At 35.9% G+C, this 21,384-nt stretch overlaps 1 protein-coding gene across 3 annotated transcripts in view; it reads left to right on the top strand.

The window, feature by feature from the left end:
• LOC138715372 (transient receptor potential cation channel protein painless-like) overlaps nt 1-21,384 on the top strand; it is a 57,065-nt gene that overhangs the window by 18,941 nt on the left and 16,740 nt on the right. The window contains exon 2 of one of the 3 annotated variants that reach the window (XM_069848220.1): nt 2,077-2,353. The exons of 1 other annotated variant lie outside the window; for it this stretch is intronic. In XM_069848220.1, coding sequence (XP_069704321.1) covers nt 2,077-2,353 — 277 coding nt within the window. Of the gene's footprint in view, nt 1-2,076; nt 11,055-21,384 lie in introns of those variants that run through there. One more of the 3 variants, XM_069848218.1, reaches the window with a different exon arrangement.

Here is a 21,384-nt window from a genome sequence, read left to right as displayed (position 1 = left end):
CATCTTTTCTCCAGTTCTCTCATCACCCATGTCTCACTCCCGTAGAGTAGGGCAGCTTTGATGGGATCTCTCTCTCTCTCTCTCTGAGGGTGGGAGGGGAACAACCCCTGACCGCGAACTGAGGTCTATTGTGCACCCCTTGGGATGAGTTGCATGCCCACCGATCCCACCTACGTTGCACCGACCTAACCGCTAACACCCTGGCGACCAGTCCCAGCCAACCTTCTAAACCCGTGTAACATTCTACGCCAACAGCCCATCCTCGTTTCCCCCCTCAACGAGTCTGAATTGTAAGCCCCCTCTCCCTTCTCCTGAATGGTTTGAGGTGTAAGCCCCCTCTCCCGTCGGGAGAGGAGTGGGTTCCGCTGCTAGTCACCAACTACTACTTCTTGACATATCCATGGAGGTCGACCGAGAGAGTCAGCAGCCTCGGAGGGCCGCCGCAGGCGCGATCTGAAAACCAATTGGACAACCAGAAATGAAGATGAAATTATGATAAGGGAGGAAAGGAAGTGGCGAGAATGAATGGGGCTTCAAACTCCTATTAAAGTTATGTGATATTTACCCATAGAAGTGAGGGAAACCCCCGAGAAAACCTCACTCAGGTAACTTGTCCTAAGCGGGGAATCAAACCCTGGCCCGCTGCGTTCAAGAGCGAAGACGCTATCACGACATCACAGCGGTGGACAATTTTACTTGCGTTGATAATTTTATTTTTCAAAATGTTTATATATATATATATATCTATTTATAGCATCATATTTTTGTATATTATTTTTAAAATAACATATGTCCACCAGTCAGATTGATATGTGAGTGTTTTGTCGTAGACAAAGCGCCACGCCGCTCGGATGTTTGTTATTGTTTTAATAATTTCTTCGCAGACGTACTTTAATTCTTTATTATAAATTACAAAATGTTCTCATAATTATATCAGGCGATCGAATTGTTCACCTACTGCTCTTAAACATGAGTCAGTCCTGTTGAAAATATAGTGTGAAGTTAGTTTTGCTGTAGTCTATTACAAAAATCGCTTGACAAATATTTTCCTTTAAATTCTCTAGATTACGTGAATTGATTGAGTGCAATTTTTTTAAGGATAGTCCACAAATAATAGTAACAGAAAATTAGGTTTAGGGATCTAGGAGGTCTAGATAATTATGTGTCATCGAACACTTAATGTAATGTATGAAATTTCCTCTTACAGGATTTGTAAGAGTGTTTTACTTTTATACATAACTGTCGTAAATGAGTATTCTTTGTTCTAATTTACAATAGAATTTTCATCATATTCCACAACATTACACAATGAACCACGCACAGATCAATAAACGTGTCAAATTAGCAACACACGAAAACTTAACTGCATAACAAACCGGTTGTTAATTGACATGACTCTTTGCGGTCGAGCTCGACGACGTAGAGAATATAATTCGATCAGTTTCTCTTGTTTTCGATCAATCTAACCGGCAGTACATCTGATATTATATACTGATATGTCTCATCCTAAGTATTTAAAAGTTTCTCTTTGTTCTACAATACGATCATTTGTTACAATTTTGGTTTAAAATTGGCCTATTTTTACTTCCCATCTCCATAACTTTTGTGTTGCTTTCAGAGACGTTCGTGTTATAACTTGACAATATTTTATTTAATTTTATAACATTTTCTTCAAGATTACGCTCTGTGTAATCACATCATCATCTACAAATAGGATTATATTAATATTTTTTAATATTTCATAGATTTATATTTTTATAATTAGTTCACTGTCATCCCTGTGTGATTTTATTAATATAGGTATCATATTATGATGTGGGTAATAGACTACAACCTTGTTTTAATCCTTCATCAACTTTTAAATGAATTTTACTGATTTCTATAATGACACTGCCATATAGCTAAATATTTAATTGTACATATTTTCTCTACATTCTCTATCATAAATAAGCTTTTTCTGTGTATAAAAATAATATACTATATAAGGAGCAGATTAGATTCTGTCCTCTTCTGTCTTGGCGGAAATCTGAAGAAAAATGGAAATAAATTCAACAAAATGAATTGGTTTTATTACAGGAATCTGTGATGGACAACATGGAAGTGCCTGTGAAAACGAGTGGCGACACTCGTCGACATAAGCTTAAGAAACTGACGCCTACGGAGAAGCGTGTCAGGTTACGCACGAGACCACTTGTGAGTCGTACTGCAGAGTCCCTCACTAAGAGTCTTATGAAACCACACATCGACATCGAAGTAGAAGACTTCAAAGAGAAGCTCGAGGCAGGAGGCGATCCTAACGGAGACCCAAATATATGGGGAGACTGGAGACCTATATTCTGGGCAGCTACCTCAGGTAACGTTCAGATTCTCTCCGCGTTGTTAAGTGACGAGAGAATTATTGTTGACGTTACTGACAACAAGGGCTATTCGGCGTTGCATCACGCTGTCATATCGGCTTGTAGGAAGGGTGATAGAGATGAAAAATTTTATTACTGCATTGATATTCTGATGAGGAATGAAAAGATGAAGTTGAATCTATTGGATAAGAAGGGTTATACAGCCATTGCACGTGCAGTGGAATATCCACATCTGAGATGCGTCGAGAGGATGTTGAAACACCCTTGTGCTCATAGACTTAATCTTGACCACAATCCAGGTGATAGAGAATCAACAGTAAGAGACATTATATTCAAGACCTTCCCACAATTTCAGTCACTTCTTCCACTTCCTCTGAGAGAAGATATTAACTCTGAAGACAAGAGAACAAAGGTTCTTGCCGCGTTACAAGAAGGGAACTACAAGATATTCCGAGAGTGTATTGATACAGATAATATCAATCCATGGTACGATGAATCGTATCACAGCAGTTTGCTTGAACTTGCTTGTCAAATGAGGAACCGTGAAGAATACGTCACGCTGCTTCTCCATAACGGTGCTGACCCAAACATACCACATCGTATTACTGGAATGCCTCTGCTCCATATGACGGCCAGATGTGGGAATCTGGATACATTGGAAGTATTACTGAAACATGATGGTATAGATGCAAATCTCAAAGACATTGAAGATCGCACTATCCTACACTGGTTATGCAGGATCTCTGGTGAACAACCTGGGGATAGATTAAGGCTTGAAACTTGTTTTGAGCTTCTTTTGGATACTGTAAGGGGCTCTCGGAAGGTTGATATAAACTGTAAGGATTCATCTGAAACTACGGCACTTCAGATCGCAGTTGAACGAGAATATCAAGAGAGAGTGATACTTCTTCTGAGATATGGTGCAGACGTAACTGTAACGAAACACGGTAGTCCTGTTCTATCATCCATAAGCACATCTACTCTAGAAAATATTTTAGATGAATGCGTTGAGACTAATGACGAGCCTGTAACGAGTAGAGACTTTAGACTGACATTCCGGTATGAGTTCCTTGCTAATATTCTTCATCATATGACGGACAGTCCTCATCTAAGAAGCCTTCTAAGACATCCAGTGATATCCAGTTTCCTGAGCTTGAAGTGGAAACAGATTAGAGTATTTTTCTATCTAGATCTTGCTTTCTATGTCTTCTTTGTTCTCTTCTTGACTATATATATTCTGTTCTCTGATTTCGATAATGCTAGAGATATAGAAAATATTTCTCCAAATAAAACTGCAAACTACGTGTTTGAAAAAATTGGAGAAAACAGAGAATCAAATCATACGAAGATAATTGATTACTCGATAGGCGATCAAGTTCCTCAGTATTTCTGGGTTCCTCTGATGATGTTGTTATGTCTCCTGGCTCTAAGGGAAACATTCCAGCTTTTCATTTACGGCACTACCTATATACTATCACCTGAAAACTGGTTAGAATGTCTGTTGATCATTTCGACGACTGTATCTTGCTCCGGTTTGGTACAAAATAATGAGGTAAAGCTCCATTTTTCGGCCATTGCCATCCTTCTAGGCTGGCTTGAGTTGGTGTTACTCTCTGGTAGACTTCCCTTACTTTCTGTTCAACTGGAGATGTTGAAAACTGTGAGTCTGACATTCTTGAGATTCATGGCAGGCTACGTTCTTCTATTAGTGGCATTTGCACTCAGTTTCTATATACTCTTCAAAGGAAGCCTAGAAAACGATGGTGAAGACATGTTTGTTACTCCTTATATGTCAATGTTGAAGACAATTGTTATGTTCACTGGTGAACTTGAAGCTTCGAATTTGAAATACGACAATCTACCATACACAAGCCATGCGATATTCTTATTGTTTGTCTTCCTGGTTGCTATTGTTTTGTTGAACTTGTTAAACGGTCTAGCAGTTAACGATACAGAAGTAATTAGGAAAGACGCTGAAGTACTGAGTTTAGTAGCCAGAGTGAAGTTGATAACGAAGATAGAGACAGTGATGAAAGCTTTTCCGAGATGTATTCTTTTCTCTGAGAAACTAACGGACAAAATATTTGTGTTATATCCAAATAGACCGAATTCAATCGAACCGATTGCAATTCGGTCTTCATTGAGGTTGGTGCATAAGAAGAAGGCTCCTAATAAGAAACGAAAATTGCACGATATCCAAGGAAAATGGAGTGAATTATCTGAAATGTTGGCTGAAATGCAGAAACGTCAGAATGAAATCGAAAAAAACTTTGAAGCAAAATTTGAGGAGACACAGAAACTTCTCATGAGAGTCATGACTCACCTGCAAGATGGAGAAAGAAAGGTTTCGAGTATTGAGGTATAAATCTCAGTGATTGTGTTAGCTAACCTTTGTGTTACGTCCCTTTAGCCCTTCCGTTGTGTTTTCCCCATTGTATGCCTAATAAAAGTGACACCAATCACAGTGGGTCACAAAACAGCGAAACAATCTATGGATGCAAACAATAAACGCACTGGCGTGCCAGATTCTGCGAAAAGAGTTAAAGTCTCTTAGTTCTCCTCCTAACTAGGAATTGAAATACAAATTATTTATTTTGTACAAGAGTTTAAACATCATATTTGCGGTAATATATTTAATGAAACCTAAAAAGCAAATCATTATTTTCATACTAATATAATATATTAAAACAAACAATTTTTAAGAAATCGCGGTTACTAGAGCGTAATGCCGATTATAATCTTACATTCTTTCCAAAATTACGTAATGGAAGCTTTAGGTCGAATAACGGCCTAAGTTACATTCTGCCAACTGTGCAGGAGAAACAAAAATATTACATCGTAGACCGTTGTTCCAACCAAGAAAGTCATGGTTGTAACTCGTGTAGAAACGCCTCTGGTACAGATATTGAAAAACAATTTTTGTGATAGCTGTGTAAGATTTAATATAGAGCATTATCCCATTAAAAAGTTGATTTTGAAAAATTGTAATATATATCGTTATTCAGCCCAACGCTTCAGTTGTACTCTTAGCCTAGTTCCTAATAATTCACTACCCCCCCTCCAAAAAAAAAAGTTTGTCGTACCTCCGCGATAAAGGTAGATGATTCTTAACGAAAAAGTTGCGCTGATTTTGAAAATCGCTATAGAAATCACCTATCACGTGAGGTTAAAAGATATAAACACATTTAGAATCTCATATACGCGGTTTCAGATAAAATATTATGTTAGATTAATTCTTATGATATAATGAAGTATTCATGTTAGGATAAGATTAATTCACAAATATAGTTTTATATGTATCCATTATGCCATATTTTAAGAGAACATACGTGTAACTTTGCTTAAAAGTGTTTGATATGTGATTTTCTCTAGTACTCCTTCCTGCTCTCTCTCACAAGAAACTCCATCATTACTAAATCCTTACGACCTTGGTATCTCTTCTCCATGATGGAAATGTCTTGATGAAACCGTTTCTTTTTGTTCATCACTAACATCATCCAGATTTTCCGGATAAAAGTTTAGATGGGAATGAAGCAAATGGATTTTCAAAGACATTCGACAACCCTTGTTTTTGTAGCATTTGAACAAATTTGACACCAAAGTTTTATAGTTTTCTTTTAAATGATTGCCAAGCTGCTAATTCAACCATTTGTAAATTTTTCTCAAACATTTCGTTCTCCATTACTTTTCTGATTTGAGGTCCAATAAAAAGTCTTTCTTTCAATTTTGCGTATGTTAACTGTGAAAATATGTAAATCCACTACCGTCCTTGTTGAGTGCCTTAACAATACTCTTCATCAACCCAAGGTTTATGTGTATGGGAGAAAGAAGAATCTTATCAGGCTGAACCAATGATGTTTCTTTTACATTACTTTCCCCCGGAACATATTGGTGCCGCTTGTCCCACTGTTGTATCACATAATGTTTTTGTGTAGCACGGCTGTCCCACAAACACAAGAAAAATCATATTTTGTGAAGTCCTTTTGCAAACTAAGCAACAAACCAATTACTTTAAGGACACCACATACCTTCCAACAATGAACCTCATATTTTAAAACACGCACAGTCTTATCCATAATCCATACTCTCATAACTTTCTTTAAGATCTATAGAATGGATAAAGGGAACAGATGGAAATTGATTATAATTATGAAATAACACTGCTTTTGAGCTAAACTTAGATGAATTTATAAACAATTGCCAGTCATATGGGTTATGCTCAATCTCTAGTTCACTCATTAAACCATTAACGTCTACACAAAAATACATATCCTCTTCCGTAGCGAAATATTTTTCAAATGTCTGATGTCTATTTCGAAATTCTATAATTTTTGTACCAGGTGCAAGTAATTTCCGCTGTTGTAGCCTAGAACTTAGAAATTCAGATTCTTCTTTGGACAAATTTAAGTCACGTGCCAAATCATTCAAGTCTACGTCTTGCTCTACGAAATGTCTTTCATTTTCAGAATTATCTGGTTGAAAGTCAGGATTTTTTTAAGTAGAGGACAACTCAGGTCGGGGATCACTATTTCCTTCACCATTACTATCACTACTCCATATCTTAGAGGGTACAGGTACAGGCAATTCCTCCCTATGTGGAACAAATCGCATGGCAGAAAGTATATCTGGGTACTGAATAACGTGTTTACTTTTCCTAGACATGTCAGATATATTTGTCATGCAGAAGTGACAATCATTAAAGGAGCAGTCCACGATAAAATTAAGTTGGCTTTAATCAAACACATTTTTCAATCTAAGTAGAATGTAATTTGCCGCATGTCAATGCGAGGCATGGTTCTTGAGTTACTGACTCCGCACAAATACTTATGACGTCACAGCCACTGTACTGGTGTGATTGCGTAGTAGGCCGAGAACATCCCGAGTGCAGTGCTTTGTATTAAATAATCTTCTCGCGCCGTAATACACGTGAACAGAATTTCGGACTTAGTTGTGATTGATTGAAGTTATATTTTGCTTTTCATTTAATCATAAAACAGTACATACCAACGTTGTGGTTTTATGTAGGGCTATTTTCTTTTATATGAACGACTTTGAACTACAGTAGACTAAACAGAAAAAATTGTATCGTAATACAGTTTAAAATGCCGTGGTGTTATGATTTTTCGTGTACAAAGGGAAGAACAAAAGCAGAACATGGAGAAGGGGTATCATTTCATGTATTTCCGAACAAAGAAAAGTCACCGCAAATATTTAAAACAGGGGCGAAGAAAATCAACAGAAAAGATTTTACACCATCGAAAACTGCTGTTGTGTGTTCTAATCATTTCCATGAAATTAATTTTGAAGAATCGTGTCTATTAAAAAGACGTTAAATGAAAGACAATAGAACTTCTATGAAAATGAAGAAAACTGCTGTCCCTTATTTTTGAAAGGAGAATCTCCCCAAGACAGTTCTAATACTAAGCGCTCCTCTGCTTATAAATGAAAAAAGATCGTCGAAGAAGTAATAGCAAGTTGCAGAGATGCACCTATAGCTGAAAATATTGACGTATGTGTAGTTCTCGATGAGGCTGAAAATTCACAGAAACCTAATATAAACAAAGCTGTACAGTGTGAGATAGGGTGCGAGACGCTAAGAAATGTGTGTGGTGAATCAGATGTGAGTGAGCCATAAACTGACTTAGACAGATATTTTCAAATAGAAGAAGAAACTTCATATTCTAATTCATCAGGTATAAGGTACAAATTGTTTGAAAATTTTTCAAAAACTTTACAACTATATTTCATCGGCAAGACAACATTTTATAAAATAATTTCAAAATTCGTAGAACCAACAGTAGGCGTAGTTATTTTCACATTCATGAACAACTTATCGATTCCCTAAAAGATAAAAACGTGCGAATCGCGGTGATGACCAATTTGATTCACCTGGTTACAGTGCAAAATAAGTGACTTACAGTGCAATGGACATCTATTCAGATAATCTTATAGACTTCATAGTTCTGCAAAATGGCCCAATTGTATGCAATCTTGAAAAAGCAGCATGCGAAAAAGTTCTAGATCGCCTAAAAGAAAAAATGAACATTACCCTCTCTCTGTCGGACCGCAATAGAGGAATTAGGAAATTAATTAGGACCAAATATGAATGGTGGACCATCAATTTGACATTTGGCACATTGCAAAAAAGCTTATCTAAAAACCTTAAAGCCGCTGCAAAAAACATATGAGAAAATACAAATGTGGAAAGCCAGCATCATAAATCACTAATGGTGATTATGTGCTACATGTGAAGTGATTCTGACGACTTAGAAGACAGATTCATTTCTGTATTAAATCATGTTTGTAATATACACGAACAGAGACATATAAGAAATGTGCACACATTCACCCATACAATAGCGAGAGAGAATGGATCGAACCTGGACCCAACGATTACAATGCTCTGAAAAATGTTGTATGCAACCCTGCCCTTTAAAAGACTTAAAGCAGACTAATCAGTTTTGTCACACCAGCAAGCTTGAATCATATCATAACGAGAGATTGATTTACATTCCTAAGAGAAAACACTTCCCATATGCTGGAATAGTAACAAGAACTATGATTGCGATAGTGGGCCATAATTACAACGTGAAAAGAGATGTAACTGGCTCCAGACTCCAGTACTCTAAAGCCACTAAACGATGGGTGGAAAAGAAAACATACATCAGGAAGAAAAACGCGTGGAGAGAAGATACACAGAGAAATGTGTTGGAAGTAGCTCGTGGTTATCCACTACCGCATTTCGATGATGCACATGTTTTAGAGTTCTCTCAAACATAGCCCCGGTGCCTAAACCGTGTGACTCAACAACAATGGTGCAATATAATAATATAAACCATGTACTAATTTATTGCTGACGTGAGATAAACACGTATCTGTAGTCCCTTCATAACGAATATTTCACGTCTCACATACATTCACTCAATCAGTGAATACGTTGATTTAGGTTATAATTGATCAAAATATTAAACCTTTTCAGTTTGAGCCCTTATCAGACCCATGTCGTTCTAATCACAGAATGGAACAGAATGCATTGTACACGGGATTTAAAGTGGGATAGAGTTTGGTTAAGTTATTATTATTATTATTATTATTATTATTATTATTATTATTATTATTATTATTACAGTATATGCATGTGATAGGTCCTAAGTGAGTTAATAATAACCGACTGTAACATGAATTTGTATTTACTCGGTCTACACTATATGTCAAACGGAACTGCAACGCAGTCTTACGAAGCGATCAGTGGTTATGACGTCAGAGCATGCAGTAAGACCTTTAATATTTCACAAACTAAAAGGCGTAGAGAGATGAGACAAACGCCGTTAATCTAAGGATTACTTAGGTAAACATCCTATAATATAATCAAAATTTCCAATTTTATCGCGGACTGCTCCTTTAATATGATTTGTTGGTTCTCGCCACATCATATGTACAGCAAATGGGAACGCATTGATTTTGCCATTTAACCACAATCTAATATTTATCGTACAACTGATACAACGTTCGTTGATGAGGTGAGCATTGTTTTTCCTGGTCACTAATTTTACACCCGAAATATAGTTTAGTAATGTTATAATTTTTTCCCTCTATTTTTTGGAAGTAAACCGTCTACAAACGTAACAAAAATTATCCGGATTATTTCTGCACTTTCGATGTGAACTAGCCCTTTGCATTGTACCACTAAAACACTCAATTATTTCTAAAAAAGAATATATTAAGGGAAAAATAAACTTCACAATATACTACACTGCTGTCAACACATCCACAATGAGACTGACAATTCGTTTCACAGGTAGTGTACTCGTATTTTAAACTGGTTGGCGACATCACCACCCAGGTAGAATATTCAACCTCCGGGTATCATAATTCTTGAAAGGAATAAGATAAGCTATTTCTTCAAATATTTTTATTTACCGATAAATTTCTTGTTCTGGTTTTAGTTAGCAGAAATGCGAATAACATAACTTACAACACGTTTATGGAGAAAATAATATTACTTTACAACCCCATTAGAAATACCAGACCCATCTCTACCTGGGTTTATCTCTTTGCGGTGTCTACTTCTAGAAGAAAAGATGCATTTATTACCGGTATCCTGATAACTGTTGGTATAACAAATAACATATTTTCATCTTTACATTTTGTAAATATGAAAGTAATCGTATAGGACAGGGGTAACCAACATGACACGTGTTACCAGGTCGCACACGAAGTAGTTTTAGATGTAGGATATCCAAAATATCTAAAAATTATGACGTGATGTGACATTTTAAGCATTGTTTTCAGAATATACGCGTGTAAATAGTTTAAAAACATGTATTATCTTCACGGAAGTAAATTTCATGTTGAGTAATGTAATCTTTGCAAATTACGGTATGCAAATGCACCGAAGACCATTATTCGACCCAAAGCTTCAATTGTATTCTTGGCTTAGTTCCTAATAACAATTGCGAATTATGGTATACCTTATGAAATATACATTGTTAATTCTTCTGAATTAACCGCACTGTTTTCTTGTACGTGTATTTGCATTTATCCTCTACCTCTGTTGAGGAATATTTCTTCAATTGCAATTTATTTAAGATATCGACGTAACTCTTACTTCCACACTCAACTGTATACGTAAATGAGGGGGTCCCGTTGAAAACCTGCTAAATGCATAATTTTAGATATTGAGAAAAATGAGAAAATGATGTAACCGAGAGTAATGCAGATATTTTAAAATATAAATTTGCAAGCTTACATTCTTTTCTACTATAACCGAAATTGTCAATAGTTCGTTCAAATAGTCAGGAAATAATGACATTTTAATAATTGTTCATTAAGAGGGGTTTGCAGCGGAATTTCTATGAAGCTTCTATAAAATTAAATTTAAAACAGTACAGAAACTCGGGCAAATATGAACATGTTATGACATAATGATGAAAAAGGTGATGTAATATGTTTTATTGGAACCAAACTAATATACCACATCAAAGCCCAATCTTCTGGCTTTCATCCCCTACGTTTGAAAAAGAAATACTTTTATTAATTTTTTGTAACAATTAAATTTCTCCAACAGTTACAGGTTGTTCATAATAGCGAGAATTCTGAGTAATATGATCAGGTTGTCTTGCGTATATATATTCAGGATTATATTGCATGTTAAACATTGAGAAAAACATCAACATCGCAGCTGAACATAATGTAAGCACTTGTAACATTAGTTATCGTTCTAATAAAGAATACATATGCATTTTAAATACCGACACAAATTTGGAAAAGCAATGGAGTTCACATTTTGAACTTTTTTGTATACTGATAATAACAGATATTATTATTACTTTCATTTACTGACAGTTTTCACGAAATTATTCTGAATCAGATACATATGCCTCTTGTAGAGATAGGGCGAGTAATAATTTTCAAGAGGGAAATTTGTTTCAAAGTTTTCTTTGACATAAGTGTTTCACCAGACATTATATTTCTAGAATAACTTCCTGATTCACACGATTGCAATAGCTCTTTTGATGGATTCTGTCAACCAATTTTAACGAAGAACAGGGCTTTTTATTTCTGTATCATTTGTGTAAATATTAATTAGATGCGTTAATCAGTATATCTGGTTCCAGAACTATGTGAAATTAGATTGAAAGCTAATAAAGAAGTCTTGCTTATATTAGCCATGTTGAAAAACACTTGGCCATATTTCCCGTATTGTCCCTGCTTATATTACACTTTGAGCAAACTTTTTTCTATCTAGATAGCAGCATACAACAAACTTTATATAATCCCAAACTTCATACACGGAAACATTGAGTATAAACAGCAGTTTTTAAATATTCAACAATAATTACGTTTATCCTCTGTCTAATGTTATTTTTCTGCACTTAAATAACTTTGAAACTAACTTTCGGCTAACAATTTTACACAATAATCAGACTTACTTTTCAAACATAAAATTGCTCCTTTACAGACATGCCAGCACGATTAACCTGATTTACAAAACTCAAGAACGCTATGGAGCACTGTTACCAACGATTACCACAATATGTACAAGAACACAAAAATTGCCGTTAGAGTAAATAATGAACTAACAGATTTTAAAACTATTAACCCAGGTGTACAACAGGGTTGTCCTCTCTCGCCTGTGCTTTTTATAATCTACATGAGCTCTATGATATGTAAATGACGTTTCCAAAACCTAAACAGAGGCTATGTTCCTACAAACAGACGGACCAAAATATGTATAGGGGAATTCGGGGAAATATGGGCACGTGGGGAATATGGGCAATATTACGTTTTCATGTCGAAACTCATGCAACGAATTATGTTTCTTCGCTAATAACGGTTAGTGTAAAGTGAGAGTATCGTAATGGTTGCTGTGGGAAGCGCGCTGTGCAGTATTGTCTCGTATTGTTGTTAAAACAGCCATCTAAAACGTGAGTATTGTCTTCAAAGTATACTGAAATTTCACAATACTTAATTTAGATATAATGTATGCAATAGATTACACATGAACTTTAGAAAATAGTTCAAATCTAATATTATACATACAGAATACACATCTTGAACTGCCGTTCTATTGAGTCAGACGTTGTTTTGTGAATAGTTTACGGTAGAGCCAACTGTTGAAAGTAAACCCTACATGTCGGGGTAATATGGGCGCTAATGTTCGGGAGAATATGGGCAAGCATTACACTTCATAAAAATGACTCTTCAATCTTGATTACAATGGCCTACAAATGATTACAAGAGCGAAAGATGTCATTGCAGCCAAAGAACACATGGTGCATTGCATTTACTCTAAAGAAAAGGGAGAAACCATTATCCTTGTGGCCGGCTTCAATGCAGCAGGGAACTACTTTCCTCCAAGTATCATTATAAAAGAAATGAGGACAATAATGACTGAAAGAACAGCTGCCTGCTGTCAGTAAAGTGTACGTCAACAAGCAGTCTGCCTACATTAACGGAGATAGGAGGTGTGATCATTAAATTCCCAGTCCTGTCCCATAAGTGGAAATAAAATTACCTCATTTAAATTTGGCTACCATCCCCTTTAAGGTAGTCCATTTGGGCAGCTATACACTGATCCCAACATGTCTGCCATTTTTGGAATGCCTCCTGGAAGTCGCGTTCTTGAAGCCTGTCAAGCACCTTCTGCGATTCGCGTTGGATCTCCTTCACAATGCCAAAACTGTGACTCTTTAGCTTGAATTTCATCGTCGGAAACAAAAAAAGTCGCAGGTGGCCAAAGCTGGTGAATAAGGGGCGAGGAACGACGTACGAGATAATAAGGGTGCAAAACTGGAGTCTTGCGAGAGCTCTGTGAGCTCTGTGAACTGGCGCAGTGTCGTCGTTGCTTTTTGTCCACAGTTGTGGTCGTTCATATTCAAAATGGACGTGAGGATCATTATGCACAATTTTTCGAATTTTTTCCACATTTTCGGCAGTGTTGCATGTGTGTGGTCAACCAGGCCTCTCGTCGTCCTTCGGCGATGTTCTGCCATTTCTGAAACGCGAATGTCACTCAAAACACCTCGCCTGGCTCACTGCTTTTTTCCCGTAGGCTTCCTTCAACATTCCATGGGTTACGCTTGCCGATTTCCCAAAGAATTTTACGTTGGCTCTCTGCTTCAGTTTCGATTCCGTGATTTCGCAAATGCGCGGCTGCACGTGCTAACAAAACTTTGTGTAGCACAGGTCTCAATGAAGCTAGCACTTCGAAACTTTGTGTCGTGTCTCTTCAAGGTCGTCTAGTGTCACTGCTGCGCACGCGTGTCAATCACACGATCCCTTCGCCCAAAGCAGACACAATCTCGGAATTTAATGATCACACTTCGTATATTTTTCTTAATAATCAAGAACTTCGTTGTTTACTTCAACATCAGTAAGCATGCGCCTGCAATTTTTATAGTAGGTGGACGTGATTCACATAGTTGTAATCCTGACACTCTTAACTTTGCAGTAGAAAACGGATTATGCATGTTTTGTCTTCCTCCACACGCCACAGCCTGACTTCAATCAGCAGTTAAGGGTCTGTTTGGTCCTCTGAAGAAAGCTTACAACAGTGGTGCTACAGCTTTCTTCAGGCAACGTAGGAGACCTTTTACGAAGGTCGAGTTTGCTTCCATTGTTAAAGAAGCATGGAACAGATGTGTCAATGTATGTCTGGCTGTAAATGCCTTCCGAGCTTCAGGCCCTTTTCACTGCACATGAGTGTCATTCTTGATTAAGCTTACATTGGCACTGCAGCATCAGGTGATAGACTTACAATTCATACAATTCCTTCAACTGATTCAAATGTCTTAGAATCTCCAAACGTCATTCATCGCCAAAGAGTCACATCATCTGCCAAAGGTCTTACGCAGTAAACATCATAAATTGCATATACAATATATAATATGTTTAATACAGTTATATTTTGAAGTATTTTAATTGTTTTTCACTTCTTTCAGTTGATTGTGATTCACATAGTTAATGCCCATTTTACCCCCACAATCGGGGGAATTTGGGCAAAATACATTAACTTGCATTTTCCAGTTTTACTTGCATACGTTTAGGACTAAGCAGTCAGGATTGTTATATAATATAGCTAAATTGTTAAGAAACATATCCCAGCTATAAAATTAATTATTAGAAAAAACCGAGAGATATTGCACCCGAAATAGTACTAAGGTGCCCATATTCCCCCGACTTCCCCTATACAATCCTCTTTGCAGATGACCAGGTTCTACTGGCCATTTCAGAAGATGATCTCCAAATGTAAATATATTCATTAAACACAGTTGCAAAATACTACAATATGACCATTTTTGTAGAAAAGTCCAACGTTATGGCGTTTAAATGTAAATATCCAATAAGAAGTAGAATCTGTTTTGAAATTCTAGAACAAGTGAACACATTTAACTATTTAGGGTACCGTCTTTCATATGAAAAAGAAAGGATATCGATTCTAAAATAACTAATTTTGTGAAAGTTATCGGTATTATCAATTCAGATTTCAAACCTAATTTACTACAGAGACATACAAGATTAAAGATGTACAACATTTTAGCACTACCTACTTTAGTCTATGGATCAGAAGCCTGGACTTTGACAAAAAAAAAGTTCAACGTATAACTACCAACGAAATGAAATTCATGAGAAAAACAGCGCGATACACACTTCGGGATAGAAAACGAAATACAGACTTTTGGAAGAATTGAACGTTCAACCTATATTAAATTTTCTTCAAACCTATAGAGTTAATTGGAAACATCATCTCGAAATAATTCCAACAGAAAGATGGTGAAAGGCAGTGCTACATTACCGCCTTTCGGACAACGATCTTTGGAAGACCATTAAAAAGATAGCATGAGACCATTGAGACCGCAACAGACCACTAGGTCTAGTGCTTGAATTGGATGATGATGATGATGATGATGATGACCACAGGAGCTAAAAAGCTTCCAGTTGCTCATATTATCTGTCTGCTCATATTTGCCTGAGTTCCCCTAAAATATGTTACTGAAAGTCTTAATGTGGTTTATTATTATACATTTTTAACACTAAAAGAATCGATTCGGTCATTCTGACGGTAAGCATCTTCAAGGCTTCATAAGTTGCACGGAAATTTTGTATATATTTCAAATTTCAAATTCATTTATATAATAAACTAGGTTTACATTACATTAGACATTGTAGCCCGAAAGAGCAGAAGTTCGTGCTCAGGTGCAATATATATATATATATATATATATATATATATATATATATATATATACACATACATAATGACTTTTATACACTTTCTATTATTAAACTTGCTTGAAAAAGCGAAATCTCTAATACGAAAGTGAAGAGAATTATAAATGTATTTAGCCTAAAGGACCGCCACAGTTCATTTTTTACCGGTAGAAGCTACGTATATTGTTGTTGCAATGTCGAAATATGCAATAATGAATTTCTTAAAATTTTTCTTGTTTTATTTTGTATAGAAGTGAATAAATACATAAATAAATCAATAAACAAACCCAATGTTGAAATAAGTGCGCGAAAACTATGTTTCAGAACTAAATAAATAGAAACAAATTCAATGTTGAAATGAGTATGTGTAAACTATGTTTACTTCTGTTAGAGAAAAAAAATATTTTTCTTTATCGATTAATAACACTGTAGAAAGACTTTATGAAGTCTGCAGACGTTCTTACATTACTAAGCAAAAACACGTACGTCTCTACGGACCTTAAAACATGCATTATTATTACCGGTATTATTTTGTCGCTTCATTAGGCAGATTCTGATACGGAGTATCACTACAACTTTGTGCATTAAGCAGAATTTGCAGCAGGAGATTTACTTTCATACGCCTTTTCTATATGGGAATATGGTACAATTTGATACTCATTGTTACTACATTTAGTAGAGTATTTCCCAAAATACCTGATTTGGTAGGCTATATAACTCAATTTCATAAAAAACACATTAAGAAGATTTTGAACCGGACCTTCTCAAATAATGTAGTAGTGATATATGAGCCGTTCAGAGCAGAATTGGTGTAAGTCAAAAATGGGTAATGAGGGTTAAAGTAAACATTCTGTAAAATACAGCGCAAAGTAGCAATTAATATTCAATTTATTTAAACTATTAGTAGTCAGTGGATAGCAAGAAGGCCATATTAATTGCTACTTTGCGCTGTATTTTATATAACTTTTACTTTAAACCTTATTACTCAATTTTGACTTACATCACTCTGAACGGCTCATATCAAAAGTGAAGTACCGTGAATAATCTATACAGTCTGTCGAGAATGCATGACCATTTCTCTTCTAATTTCATATTCTGTATTTCGAAAAGATCAGCCATAGCCAGTTATCAAAACGTTTCTCACAAAAGTTTCCACCCCTATCAGTTTTCTGGAAGATAAAATAGCCATTTTTGAGGAAGGTTTCTCTTTGTTACTTCCATTGGAGTCCAGTCACTAATTCTTTGTTAATCGGATTTGTATAATAGTAACTGAAGTTAGATTCCTACAAGATCCATTCAGACAGCTGTTTAGAGATTCAACGTCTTTGTTTTCCTTACCATTCTCAGATTATTGCTATGAATTACTAGCACTGGTGTAGTAGATCTAAAGAGGTAACAGGTAGGACTCGTACTCTGAAACTAAACTTTGACATGAGTTCGATTCCCGCTTGTACTAATTACTTAGTTTTGTTTTCTCCGACTACAAGACAAATATCAGGTTATCTAACATAGAATCTTTGGCCTCAGTTTGCCAAGTAGCATTTAGCTGGCACGAATTCCATCGACGCTACACAATTGTCGTAATTGTTGTAGTGTCGTTAAAATAAGCTTTCAAAATACTCCGTTCTATCGTCGTCATCAATTATTATTGTTATTATTATTATTATTATTATTATTATTATTATTATTATTATTATTATTATTATTATTATTATTATTATTATTATTATTATTATAAAATTTATTTAACCTCTCCAATTTGAAGTAGGTTACCGGTTGAGAAGCTGTATGAAGGAAAATGTACTTCCCTACTCTTAAATCGTAACGCACAAACTTATTCAGTCTGTAGTTTGTATGGCATTCAAGTGCTGGAAAATGTTAAGAAATTAAATTTAATGAAAAATTGAAGTTATTCGGAAGCATATAAATCCACCTCCGAAAAATCTCTGGATTGGGATCATTAATTTACTACCAGAAGAGTACTTAATAGGATTCTTTTGATAGATGAATCAGGGTAGTGAATTAAGCATAGAAGTCCGATATCATTATGATCTTTTGTGAACGAGTTTTGAGAAGAGTAGCATTTTTAATTGAGTTTTGGAATGAGCATTCCAGAGAAACCGGAGACATTGGAAAGGTGAATGAGAATTTTTTAGAAAAAATACCAACACATGTGTCCTTTATTGGTTTGTTACATAACATGACGGTTGGCTTTAAGATCGGTAAGAAAATATTATGACAGGAAGATGTGGCAACCGTGCATTCAGTGACTGTAAAAACTAGTCGAAAGAAAGTCTAATGTGAAAGGAGGAAATTTACAGCTATCGATGCGTTAGGTTACTGAACCATTCGTGAATTTACGTACATAATTTCGTGTCTCTATTATCAGGCAGTAGGCCTACATCTCACTTGTCGATATGTGTCAGAAGAAGAACAATAAAATTGTTTTTTTATACACCTGAAGTCTGTTTAGTGTAATGTGTAACGAGTCAGCCATGTATGCAATGGACTGGTAAAGGAACTGGACACTCTATTCCATTACCTTCTGGCTTAGTTGCCTCATGAGGGATGCCTTATTGGTGTCGCTTGTGAGGTTCAAACCTGACTTCGGACAGTTGACCAAAAAAAAAAAAAAAAGAAAAAATTGTGTCTCAACCGTTATACTGTTACGTGAACACGTGTTGCAATGTTGCCATATTTTCGCTTTTATTTCAATGAATATCTAAAAAAAAATTCACAAATGACTAGAATGACTTTAGACATTTTTAACTCCCCTCCCTGATTTATCTCTCAAAAGGGCCCTATTTAGTCCCCTTCCACCCGGTATATTCTCACGATTATCTTACCACATATCCAAGTTATATTTCTGACACACTTCTTCCTAGGGACACTCGGTAGCATCTCTATTAATTCGTTGTGCTACAAGCGAGAAGATCGCTGTTCGATCCCCGATGGATTTATGGATTTTCACCATTGCTTTATTTTTTCCGGTTGAACTGCGGTACAGTGGTTTGTTCTTGGGTCTTTTCTTGAGGACAAAGGTAGCAAGCACATAGAACTGACATTCATACTAATATTATTACTACTGCTACTAATTCCGATTGTTTAGAAAAGATGGAGCCTTAACCTCCCGCTATTCTGTGAGCCTTTATGCCCTAAATAGGGATACATTTACCTTTTATTTATCCTTATTTTGGATGTCATTAAAATATATATTTGTCAGTGCGTTTTTTCATCGCAAGTTCCAACAAGTTTGTTTGTTTGTCTTCTTAGTTAAGAGCAGAATATTTATGTAAATATTGACTTTCTGTTTATTGTAATGTACATGTAATTTATTTGTATTTTAAAGGGAAAAATATTGTTCTTATTTTATAGTTAAAAATAAAACTTATGAAAAAACTACAAAAAATATTTTTTTTCTAACTATCTGTTTTAGTTTTATTTTTTACTGAGTAAACTTTCACATGAAAAGATCTTAAAACAGACATCGCCATTGTTGAACTATTGTTGAGAATTTTTATAGAAAAATGTGGGAAGAAGAGTTATTCAATTTGTAATACAGAATCCTCCGTATACGACGTTTCGCTCACATTGTAAGCTCAGCGGCATTTTCTACTATACGCGTCGCGCAGTTATTCTACCGTGAAATTGGTCGCCATTTCTACGGTAGTAACTTCTGTTTATAAAACCTATTTAACGGGCAATTGTTTACACACAACTTCAAAATGAATACAGCTGCATCTTCGCTATGCTGTAAGACAGGCTCCGCCAGGTCGACTCAAGATCGCGAGAGGGCGTACAGGCCTGCTTACGGCTTCCACTGCGGGCAGTACAGTTGTACACTGCAGCTATCAGTGGTAGAACCTATCGAGGTCGCTTGGGTCCACCGGTGCACTGCATTTTGCACCAGGAATATTTATGCGCTAAAAACATGAACCTTAGCAATGTAATGGATGTTGTTGTGCGAACAATTAATTTCTTAAGATCTAAAGGAATCGCATGGAGTTCGGGGCACTGCTTGATGATATTAGCAGTGAGTATGGGGATTTACTCTACGAGGTAAGGTGGTTACGTCGAGGAAAAGTTCTGGAACGTTTTCTGGCACTTAGGAATGAAATTGCCTTATTTATGAATGTACATGGGAAACCTGTTAGAAGTCTTGGACATGGAAGTATATAATGAATAATGCAACAATTGTGCGAAGACTTCGAACGTAGATATCAGGAATTTATAGAACTTGAACAACAATTTAAGATATTTGCAACACCTTTTTCAGTGAATGTCCTGGATATTCCTACTGAACTACAATTGGAAATACTTGATTTACAAAGCTACAGGATAAGTATCAAAACAGAAAAAGTATTAACCATTTCTATACTTGTTTTCCACGAGAAAGGTTTCCTAAACTGCACAATCTCGCTGCAAGAACGTTGTGCATGTTCGGAACAACCTACGTATGCGAAACACTGTTTTCTTTAATGAAGTTTACAGACTCACGTTACGGAAGCCAATTAAGTGATGAACACTTGAAAGCATGTTTGCGATTGGCTGGTACTAAAACAATAGCTCCACGAATTAAAAAGCTGCTTATTAACAGAAAACTGCAAAAATCACCGCGAATCTCTGATGTGTAAGGAAAAGTACTATTATTAGAGATTTGAATAACAACGTTTGTACTGTTGTTTTATTTTGTTAATTGAACTGTATAGCAATGAGAAGAAGACAAACAGTGAACAGTTTTATTTCGTAGTATGTTAATCTGTATAAAAATGTATGTTTTGTTTTGTTTCGTTGTTATGCAAACATGCAAAAATTTACTTCGTATATAGTTAGTTAACTGTACCAAATTGTATAGAGTACTGTTTTCAATATAGTGCAATTAACAGTGAAAGTGTGCTTCAATTAAAAGCTGAAATTAATTTACATTCTTATCACAAATTTGGTTCACATACAAGTTCTTAACTCCGCCACTGTGGAAGCAGCTACCCTTGCCCGCAGCCGTACGTCAGGGCTTGAGGGCTTGTACGTACGCACGAGAGTGTAGTCACTTGACGCTCCCTGCTGTAAGAGATGTTCAAAGTGTCTCTCTTCTGCTTTATTGGTGAAATACATTACTAATCTCTTCATACAAAATGTTCGAAATTGCATGTTGGATATTTTCTTCCAATTTTTGAATAGCTTAAGACCATAAGAACTTACTGCAGTATACTCACATTATCAAATAAGTAGAAAAAACATAATGGCTTGCACTTCACTCTACACAAATGAAGACTCTCTTCCTTGTTCTAAAGCAATTACAAAAATACAATTGCTT

The sequence above is a fragment of the Periplaneta americana genome, chromosome 15 (assembly GCF_040183065.1).
Source record: "Periplaneta americana isolate PAMFEO1 chromosome 15, P.americana_PAMFEO1_priV1, whole genome shotgun sequence".
Classification (NCBI taxonomy): domain Eukaryota; kingdom Metazoa; phylum Arthropoda; class Insecta; order Blattodea; family Blattidae; genus Periplaneta; species Periplaneta americana.
The sequence above is the reverse complement of the archived record's forward strand: the minus strand, read 5'-3'. Positions and strand labels throughout refer to the sequence as shown.